Here is an 11,432-nt window from a genome sequence, read left to right on the forward strand (position 1 = left end):
AAACCATATGAGAAGCATTTTCATCTTCAAGGACCGGTAAGGAATTGGAACTGATGGTCACCTTATAATCACTTCTGGGTTTTTGATCTTCATCACGATTGGTCTATTGGAGATAGATGGTCGTTGTTTATCTGGAAATCTATGAAGAAGGTGAGGGATAAATACAATATTTTGATTGGAATTTGATGGGTTCTAGGTCTTGATTCGTGTATAAGAGATATACAATGTATGATTTTCATTTGTGATGCAGTTTTAGATATTGAAATCCTCTTTAATAACACATTTCTTCATCTAAATTTACAAATGGATCGATTTTAAGATTTTCCCAATAATTTTGTTTCGATTTTTTGGCATCAGCTATGTAAGAGCTATAAATGCCTAAATTTTTATCTAAAATTCTCTGTGTTGATGAATGGGGATTTGTTTATCGATCCTTGTGAGTTTTGAAATAGGAAGGTAAGATTAGTCGAACGGGAGTTTTCGAATGTATGATTTTTCATTTTTGTTACCGTTCATGGTTATGAAATGGGTGTTGATGTATTTGTTTTTGTAATTTATGGCTATCTAATGAAGATGAAGACTGGAACGGAGGTGAGTTTTGTAGGTTGATGGGGGATAGAGACATTAATAATAGTGGTGTGTGTGTATGTGTGTGTGAGAGAGAGAGAGTCAAAGAGAGGAAGAAAGTATTAATATAGATTTAAAAAATAGAAAAAAGAGAGAGAGTCAAAGAGAGGAAGAAAGTATTAATATAGATTTAAAAAATAGAAAAAAGAAATGAAAATGCTAAAATAGGCTTTTTCAAGTTATTCAGTCACTAAAAACATGGAAAAACTTTGATTTCGTACCTCTTATACAAGTGAGAAAGTTTTTAGAACTCATCCAAATTTGTTTGAATACTATAAAGACCAATCTTACAGTTTTGTCTTATTTTATCCCTACAAAGTACTAGCACCAAAATTAAGCACATTTTCATTTATCCTCCCAAATACAAGATTGGAACTATTATTTATTTTAACATAAAGCAATCAAAATGTAGAGTTAATAAGTTTATATTCCATTAATTATTGTTGTTATTATTATTAGAGATAATTACAAAAAAACAATACATATGATTTGTTGTTTTTTTAGTCTCTTGTAATTTCAAAATTATATAGTCATTTTGAAAGTTGTTCGTTATTGGACAAACGAAATGGACTACGGATTAATTATCGATACCCGTGTAGTATGTTGATTAGTGTCAAAGTGTCAACCAAACATGTGCGAAAAAGAAATATCCATCAAAACATCTGATAAGTAGAATGAAGCTCACGTAATTAGGTTTAAAATCGTTTTAGGTTATCAATTATTTATATATACTTATAAAAGAGATATTTTTATTTGCACCACATGTATTTGAAAACCCTATGATTTTTCAATTTCTTTCTAATAATTATTAAAAATTGGTCAATAATGTTAAATTAATATAAAAACTAAAACTTAATCATAAATTAACTAAACTACAATATTAAAATATCATAGTTTACTCATATTTATAAAACTATGACTTCAACTCTTTAATATATTACAGTTCACATATTAGTTTAAAAATGTTGTTGTATGTGAATAATTGTCATTTTAAAGTCACAATTTTTGTATAATTTATGATTTTATGCAAAATAGTTAAATTATTAATTTTAATATAATGTTAAACAGTTAACGTAAATGAAAATTTCAGTTAAACTTGAAAAATAATCGAAATGGTGTGTAATTTATAAATAGTTAAAAATTATAAATTATAGTGTTAAACCTATATTATAATCCTAAATTAACAAAAAAAACATGAAACTACTTTTTTATAATCATTAAGAACTTTCAAATAAATAGCTTAAATTAACATATATTAAGAATAGTTAAAAGATATTATATAAAAAATTATAATGTTATCTTTAAAAATAAAAAACAATGTTTGTTATTTAAATAATCACAATAAAAAAAACTAACGATATTCATCAAAAAAACATTTTAAAAAGTTAAATTTTAAAACCAAATTAAAATAGTTATGAGTTTTCAAATACGTTATTTTAAATAACTTAAAACAACAATAATTAAAAGTAACATTTTATACAAAAAATATATTGTTATCTTTAAAAACAAAAATAATGTTTGATGTTGAAAATAATTACAATAATAGAAATTAAAATCTAAAATAAATAAACTTATTTAAATTAATTAATCATAACAACTAAAAAAATGACTAAATTATACATTATATTTAATTTTATTCATAACTAACTACATGTATAGAGCATTGAGACAATTGAGATTATAGAATTTAAAAAATGTCTACATTATAATATAATTCAAAACAAACAATGTTTATACCAACATATTATAAGATTTATTATATAAAAGCTAACAACAACGTCATTGAGATATTTAAAAAACATATATTTGTAAAGATTTCAAATATATTGTATTATGCGCAACGCGTAGATATTCGCCTAGTATATACATAAAAGAACCAGAAGAAATGCCGACTTAACCTATGTTGATTACAAAACTAATTGTGAGACCCGTATATTACACGAGTTTATTAAAAATAAAAATTTAATATCAATATTTAACCATTAAATATTTTATAAAATAATAATTTTACATATCATAATGTAACCTTTTGAAACATTTATAAAAAAAAAAAATCAAATCTTCTTTAGAACATTTATGAGACTTTATTATTAAATTAATAAAATGATTTTCTTTCCTTATATGAATTTTTTTTTTTAAAAATGGAAATTCTTAAAAAATAAGAAGTGGAAAATAATAATTCTAAAACTTCCACAAAATTACATGTGGCAAAACTCTTGAAAATTTGACAAGTGGCAAAAAAAACCTTCATTTACAGAAAGGATGAAAATAAGCAGGCTTTAATAAAAAAAAATACCAATAAAATAACATAATATATTTCTAGATAATACATTAACAACTGAACTATATTGAATTATCTTAAAAATTAAAAAACACGTGCTGAAACTACCACCAATTTTGTGTTCTTAGCCATATTCACCAAATATCTACCATTTTTGAAGAATCGAGAGCCGATTTGAATTCAGAATGGGAACAAAATCAAGAACAGAAGAGATAGTCGAAATGGAGGGTATGTGTGTGGGCCATTTCCTATTTATAAATAGCATATTTATCTTGATAAATAAAAAAAATGTACAAGAAATACCTAAGGGGTAAAACAGTCTTTTCAACCAAATCTACAACCAAAAACTATAGGAACCAACTTTGCAAATTTTCTGTTATCATTATTCATTATTATATTATCACCACATTGTCATCGATGCAATAAGTAATCCATCCGAAAAAAAAAATGCTTGAAATTGTATCAAGTCAAAAAGCTATATATGATGTTTAAGATGATCTATTTATCATATCTACAGTCCCCCTCATGTTAGTAATCCCAAGAGTTCAATCAAGCAAAATCTATAATGAACAAGGGTATAACTGGTATTTTGATGATCTAGTTTCCTGATTGTTATAGAAACCAGGAAAATGTAAACTTATTTTCTTTCATGATCAACTTTGCCTTAATCACATAATAAAGTGAAATTATTGTATCCCAGATTGCAATTCCCATGCCGATTCCGATTCCGATGTTTGAGTCAACGGTCAACCCACAGGCTGAGTTCCATTCCATGCCTGATTCCCATCATCAAAATCATTTGTCCTCCGGTAATTACCACCTTCTTGAAAATATGATATTCCAGTCCATACCCCTCGAACAAGTAAAATGCTTACAAAAACTACACTTCCAAGTGTACAAACCACCTGCATAAATGGTAAATAATGTAAAAAAACACATCTTTTCTTATTCTTTGATGATGCCCTTTTATAGAAATTTAAAATTTCTTACCTCAAGGAATGCCTTTAGAATCCAAAAGAATGCCAGAATTATAACTCCATTAACAGCGAATCCCACCTATATAAGAAATTTGAGCATATAATAAGTAAGTATGGTAATTAAGAATTAACAATCTCAACGTAAGAATGCAAGATCGAAAGTATTAGATGAAAGTTTAGGTTAATTAAAGGTTGACATTGAATACATATCGAGAACAGAAAGAAAAGCTGCTGACTTTGCATATATAAAAAGGATCAAATCGGGAAAGAAAAAATCTTTGTAGTTCGTTTGTATTGGGTATAAACGAATAAATCAGAACGGAATTTGATTCGGGTTTGCCCCAATTTCAATACGCTGAACTAAATTGTACCAAAAATCAGCTAAAACCCTCAAATGGATCAAATTGATAACTTGAGAAATGCAAAGCAGTACCAATTTGGTGGGGATATTGATAGGAAGAACAGATCGAACGGCTTTGCGAGCTCGCTTAGATATCTTCTTAAACACGTTCTCAACAAACCTAATCAGAAGATCCATGCTCCTGTCATCTTCCTCCTCATCATCATCATCTTCGTCATCGTCTTCATCGTAATCTCCGGAAAAAGTCATATCATTACGGTTCCGATTCCATATCCTAGGATCCGCTGCCGGATTCTCACCTTCCTGATCCATCGAGTCATCAATTGAAGAGTTCCCAACAGTAGATAGTAAACGTAGTTAAATAATCTGACATCTGGAAATAACCTGAGGATAATTAGGAGGACGGCGGGTGGCTTGGAGACGTAAAGCAGGAGTTCGAAGCAGAAATGGGCGGATGAAGGAACCGGAAGAGACGGATAAATACTGTAGTTGGCTTGTTCGAATAATGGTTAGAGACTGTCGAGATGATGATGCTGGTGATAGAGAGATGGCAGATGCCGCCATGGTGTGTACGGGAGAAACTACTGGTGAAACTCCGATGTGCGGTTGTCAAAGCTGCACCCCGTGTCAACTGTCAGGGGGTTGTTTCGGACTGTGAGCAGATGAACCCAAATATCATTTTCTATCAATCTATCAAGAATTTTTAATAAGTATTAATTATAAAAAATATTATAATATGATAAATATTAATTATAAAAAAATATAAAATATATTAATTATAAATAATATATTTATAATTAATATTTATGGTATTTAATTATAATAATAAAATTTATAATTAATATTTCAATTAAAGTTTTTAATATAACATATTAAAAAAATCCCATTTATCAAATAAGAAAGACAAAATAGAAAATTTGGTCCTTATGTTTTGTTATTCTTTTTGGATATAGTCTAAATCATTTAAAAAATTTAAAAAATTATGGTATGGTCCTTTCATTGAAAAACTGTTTTATATATATATATATATATATATATATATATATATATATACCCAAACTACCTTCTATGGACCATGCTTAACATGGATCTTAGAATTTTTCATATATATATATATATATATATGAAAAATTCAATGATCCATGTTAAGCATGGTCCATAGAAGGTAGTTTGGGTATTTAAAAAGTTAAGATTGAATGTTATAATTTAGTGATTTTCTATTATGGGTAAGGAATTCTAAGTGCATTGCTACTATCGGTAAAGAACCAGGCATCTTTATATGATTGGTAAAGAAATGAAAGTGCAATACTATTATGGGTAAAAAATGAAATTGCATTGTAATATAAAAACTAAAGTACATTTCCTATAATGGTAAAAGGAGTAAAGCCCAATGCTATTTCCGACAACATTATTTTTCTCCCGAATTAAATTGATTGTCTCGGCATGTCTTTTCTCTCTTAACTGCATAATTCCACAACATGAACTTAATTGGTAAGACCTTTTAGTTTAAACATTACATAAAAATCATCAAATAATCTGTAGCCTTTTTGTGTGTCTCTCAGCTATTTTTAGATGATGTCTCATGCTTCAATGTCTATCTTTCTTGACACTGATATGTGATGATGCGGTTATATTTCACCAAACATTTATGCATATTACATACAAAACCTAAAGTTATATTATAACTATTATAAAAAGTAAGAACAAATATGTTGGATTAGCTTTCATAACCTTTTTACTATTTATCATGTGTAGATGATAAAAAAAACATAAAATCTCTATAAGAGAGCAAAGAGAATCTCATATATATATATATATATATATATATATATATATATATATATATATATATATATATATATATATATATATATAATTTTACCAAAATTGTGATTCATACTAAAAGAAAATACTAAAGCATAAGGATATCCACGAGACATTTATATACAATGATCAAGTCAAATCCACAATTGGAGTCACTCACCACCCTCAACCATTTCAAACACTTTTGGTTATGGTGTTAGCTTGAAAATTACTCTTGACGGTAAATTACTATAAAATAAAAACTATTTTTTGATTAATTTTTACGTGTTTTAATATTATTCCAAAAAAGCCAATTAAAAAACTTGTTAACGAAACATAAGAAAAAGTAAATTTAAATCATAACAATATGACAAACTAAGATACAAATAAAATAAAGGTAATAATATATTTTTAATTAGTAATTTTTTTTATCCTAATCTCTAGTTTAAAACAGATAACCAATTTCCTCTCATGTTTTATAATGAGTCAATATACACTCACATGAATATTACTTATCTTCATTCTATTCATCTAGCCATGACTAATTTACACAAATTAAAGAGTGAATTCCCTAAAATTACGCATTAGCCCTAATGCCTAAACCCATAAAATAGTCAAGGGCTAATGCCTAAACCCATAAAATAGTCAAGTTTAGCTAGAGTACGGCCAAGACGAGGCAACAAGTTCCGCTTGTGAGTTCTGGTCTTCAAACTAGGTTTCCTATTCTTCTAAAGGAGCATTACAGTAACCATATCATTCAACTTGGGCTTGCATAATAAATAAATAAATAATAATATGCATAATAAATAAGAAATAATAACTAAACATTGACTTCCTCTGGAACCACACCACAAAATAACGATTAGTCAGTTTAAAAAATAGGCTAAAATGCAATCTTTCAAATAGAAATACAATTGGAATATTGCAAGTTAATTTTCAAACTCCAGGGTTGACATAAACATACTCTATAGATGAACCAAATCACCACATCATAAAGGAAAGTGGTCATTACTATTTCCCGACATGTAATACCCATATCTAAATTTGAATCACATTCCCACTTGAACTTTTAGCAGAAAGGTAGTGAAGATTAGATATGCAAAACTACATGAAGATTAGAAAAGAAAAACATATTGAAGATTGGTGTCACTACCAACAACAATGAAAAAGCGAACAAGATAAGTGTAAGAAAGAAATAGAAGATAAGGAGCCGTTGTAGACCAAAGAAGGTAACGAGAACAGATGTGATGACACAAGCATGGGGATGGAAGCAACGTGTTCCTAGAGGACTTCTTGCAAAATGGGAGGCAGAAACGGTAGTAGAGGACAAATAAACCTTTTTATCTGAAATTGTTGTGTAGAACACCGATTCACCATCTTTGACAAGGATTGATTCACCATCTTGGACAATGATTAATGTACAAAAGTCTCATTATTTTGGGAAAGTTTTTAATGAAGTCATAAAGTCCTAATTTTTTTTTTTTTTTTTTTTTTTTTTTTTTTAACAGAAAAATTCCGATTATTTAACATTTTGTCCAAATTAATAAAAAAAAAAATTTATTTTAAATATTTGAACATCAAATGACAAATTATTTGATTTTTCTCAAAATAATTGGACTTTTTTGTTAATTTTTTTTTGGACTTTTTTGAATCTTTAGCCTGATGTCATAGTGGAACATAACGCGGTGTAATGACTTTGATATCATGGCACCATTCAGGAAGTAGGTTAAGTGGCATCTGGGTGAAATTGATATCGGCAAAAGGAGAAAAATGAGGTTTCTCAAGGTTTTTCACTATAGGGAACAGTTCTTGACCAACCAATTTATAAGCTAAATTAGTAATTTATATTTAATTGATCCCTGAATATCAGACATCTAGCCCACTTGTTCCACCTTTCTCTATCCCCTATGTATACGTTTCCCTCTTTGTTTCTTTAACATAGTCGCCAACGCAAAGGGAGAATGCATTCTACAACCTTCATCATCTTGCACCTAATTCATCAGGTCAAGCAACAAAGTCATCTTGAAGCGATTGTACATCACTATGATCACCTTCCTCACAACCGAACACCATGGAACCCAAATCTATACAAGTCAGTGTTCCGGTGATGGTGATAGCTCTAATGGTCGGCGTAGGGTTCCGGGAACTAGATCTTTATCCGACTTATGTATAGAAGAACAAATCACAATCGCGAGGGAGATCAGAAGGAAAAAAGATTATTACAATATCCTAGGGCTCCAGTGTTAGAAAAGCTTACTGGAAACTCTCTTTGAATGTTCATCCTAAGAAGAACAAAGCACCAGGATCTGAAGATACCTTCAATGGCTTCTTCAACAATCAAGAAGTTGATGCAACAAGATTTTCAAAAAAAAATTCTATGGTATGAACCCAAAAACCACAACTCAATTCATCGGGTTCAATTTTGGACCCAGAATGGGTACAAGAACAGGTGTAAATGGGTCAGACGGGTTTAACATACAGACTTTGCTTCAATTTTTGCCAGTTATTATCATTCTCATTTTCATCTTCTTGCCTTCTAAAGAATTTGTTTATTCTCTTCAAAGAACATTTACTTATGAGATTTTTTTTTCAGATAAAGATAGTCACACATGTATTTATATTCATTTATATATGTATTTATATTCATTTATGGTTTAAAGGTTTATTATTTTGTATTCATATGATTATAGCTAAATTCATTTGTGATGGAATTGTATTTATTAATGATTAGAGTTGTTTCTCTCTTTGTTGAATAGATGAGAATGTTCACTATTTTTTAGATGTAGTTTAATCATTTGTGATTAAATCTATATTTACTTGTGATTAAAACTATACTAATTTGTGAATAAAAATGTAATCATTTGTGATTAAAGTTTTTATTTCGTGAGAATATGACGAGTTCTTAGAAAAAAAATTACTTCCAGTTGATTAAAAAAGACATTGGATTTCGTAAGGTTTTTTATTTGTAAATAAAAATGTATTAATTTGTGATTGTAATTGTAGTTTACTTTTTAAGTAAATAACTTTTTTTTTTTTTTTGAAAAGAAAAACTAATAAAAACCTATTTACGTATTCCAATAAGTTAAAAAGAAAAAAAATCAATTATTATTATTATTATTATTTTTTGCTTTTTTAGGTAAATATTATGATTGCTAGATTTTAGGAGATTAATATTTAATATTAATATTTTAAAATTTAATCTAAATACAAAAGTATTAATTTGTCTTATAAAATGATTGGTTCATAAGTGTTCTTGTGTTCTCAACCTTTTTGATGTTCTCATTTGATCATTTCGCTATATAAAATTAATTCAAATTTTATAGCAAAAATTTATAATTATTAATCAATTATTTAAATAAATAATTTTAAATAAATTGTTAATCAAGAGATATTGTAACACCTAAAGTCAGGAAGGCCAAGAAAGGAAAGAAAACCCTAAGTTTAAAGGATGACTCGACGAGTCCAAGGAGGAACTCGGCGAGTCCGAGCGGGATCCGGGTCAATGAGTAAGTGACTGACTCGGCGAGTCGGCCAAGGAGACTCGGCGAGTCTAGTCTGAATGAGCAAAACCCTTAATCCGGGACTTGGAGCCTATTTAAACATCTCATTCCCTCCCCTAGGGTTCCTTTACTGCCTCTTTCACCCAGAACACCGAATCCTAAGCCCCATTGTTGCTCATTCAAGCTTCCAAGCAATTTTTGGGTGATTTGAAGGAAAAAGAAAGAGGGTAATCATTGAAGCTTCAAATATTGGCCTTAGATCTGGAGTTTGTGGAACCTTTCTGAGTTATTGAAGGTACTAAGTCGTTTCCTTCATATAGATCTATTCTAGTTGAGAGTTTTGGGGGTTTTTTAGCCATGATTAGTTATCCATTTGAGTTGGAAGCCAGATCTGAAGTTGCTACTTCGGATCTAAGCATACTTTGGCCTTGTGCAGCATAAAGTATTTGTCCTTGAGTTGATTATAGAGCCTCCTTGCTATAAACCCTAGTTTATGGTGTGTTTAGCCTAGATCTCCTTCTCTACACTTAAAGTTTGCAACTTTACGTGAGTAATAGGCTTGGGAAGGGCAGATCTACAGTTTGGAGTCTATCCATGACTCAAAAGCCCTCTGCATGTTTGAGGATCTGAATGGACTTGGAGAGTCCTTTGAGTGGACTCGGTGAGTAGCATGAAGATTAGGAGCAACTCGACGAGTGGGATGAACAGCTCGTTGAGTCAGATGAAGATTGCCTTGTACTCGGCGAGTCTGCTCTTGGACTCGGCGAGTCAGGTCGCAAAACCCCAAACCCTTCGAGTTGAGACTCAAATCAGTGAGTCGAGTGGAGACTCGGTGAGTCGGACAGATCAGGACTTGGAAATCGGTAGACTCGACGAGTCATGGACTGACTCGGCGAGTCAAGTCGCGAAAGGAAGGACTCTGAGCATATGAACTCGGTGAGTCAGTAGGTTGACTCAGCGAGTAGGGTTGACCTGGGAGGTTGACCTTGACCAGGACTTTGACTTTGACCAGCGTTGACTGGATTGACTTTTGGGGATCAATTAGACTAAGTGTTGCATTGATATTGGTAGCTCGAAGAGCTAGTGGAGCAGGAGTTCAGAGAGTTGCTAGGCAGCAGCTAGAGGGGTTATCAGCAAGTTCAACAAGAGCAGGTGAGTTTCCCTTTGTGTTAATGGGTCTAAGGCCACAATGTCGGCCCATGTAGATACAAGTAGGAAGACCTGGGGGTTAGCCCTAAGCACAGTATACTAGTATGATGTTCAGGACGAGGTCCAATGATAGCGGGCGGGTTCCCAAGGAATGGTTTCTATGTTAGTTTATACTTTCTATTTGTGTGATACATGTATGTGCCTGGTAGGGAGGTGAGTGTGGGCGAGGTCCCGTATCTCACCAATAGCAGAGTGTGGATGGTGTTCTACATCTCATTAGCAGCAGAACAGGGGCGAGGCCCAAGTTAGGGAAAGAGTGAGTGTGGGCTGGGCCCATATCTCACTATCAGTAAGGGCGTGAACGGGGTTCCATGACTCATCAGTAGTAGGACATGGGCGAGGCCCAAGATAGGCGAGGCCTCAGGGTAGGATTGTGAGTATATGTTAGCTTATGTGTTGTTATATGCTTATGTGCTATTATATGTTAAAGGGCGAGGCCTAATGACAGGCGAGGCCTAAGTTAGATAGATTTGTATCCGAGCGGGGCTCGAAGCCAGGCGGGGCTTGGAGTGGCGGGGCCGTTGTAGCGGGCGAGGCCTGAGGTAGGGGCGAGGCCCAAAATAGCGGGCGGGGCCCAATATGTGCAGTATATGGTTATGCATGGTATGTGGTAGGGTGGGGAACTCACTAAGCTTCGTGCTTACGGTTTTCAGTTTTGGTTTCAGGTACTTCCG

General features: G+C 31.5%; 1 protein-coding gene across 1 annotated transcript; it reads right to left on the minus strand.

Annotated features, from left to right (window-relative positions):
- Nucleotides 1-3,346: 3,346 nt before the first annotated feature.
- Nucleotides 3,347-4,924, minus strand: LOC145006566 (uncharacterized). Its single transcript, XM_078965650.1, has 4 exons — nt 4,631-4,924; nt 4,319-4,549; nt 3,899-3,964; nt 3,347-3,813 (listed from the first exon to the last, which is right to left on the minus strand). The coding sequence occupies exons 1-4, from the start codon at nt 4,808-4,810 to the stop codon at nt 3,655-3,657; spliced, it is 636 nt and encodes a 211-aa protein (XP_078821776.1). The 5' UTR covers nt 4,811-4,924; the 3' UTR covers nt 3,347-3,654.
- Nucleotides 4,925-11,432: the final 6,508 nt, after the last annotated feature.

The sequence above is a fragment of the Lactuca saligna genome, chromosome 7 (genome assembly GCF_052625555.1).
Source record: "Lactuca saligna cultivar CGN05327 chromosome 7, ASM5262555v1, whole genome shotgun sequence".
Taxonomy (NCBI): domain Eukaryota; kingdom Viridiplantae; phylum Streptophyta; class Magnoliopsida; order Asterales; family Asteraceae; genus Lactuca; species Lactuca saligna.

What these genes read in the sequence shown, in the direction of transcription:
- LOC145006566 (XM_078965650.1), bottom strand. Translation starts at nt 4,810, where the DNA reads ATGGCGGCATCTGCCATCTCTCTATCACCAGCATCATCATCTCGACAG. An exon ending in TCAATATCCCCACCAAATTG is followed by an intron (nt 3,965 to 4,318) that starts GTACTGCTTTGC and finishes TTTCTTATATAG; the next exon opens with GTGGGATTCGCTGTTAATGG. An exon ending in TTCTAAAGGCATTCCTTGAG is followed by an intron (nt 3,814 to 3,898) that starts GTAAGAAATTTT and finishes CCATTTATGCAG; the next exon opens with GTGGTTTGTACACTTGGAAG.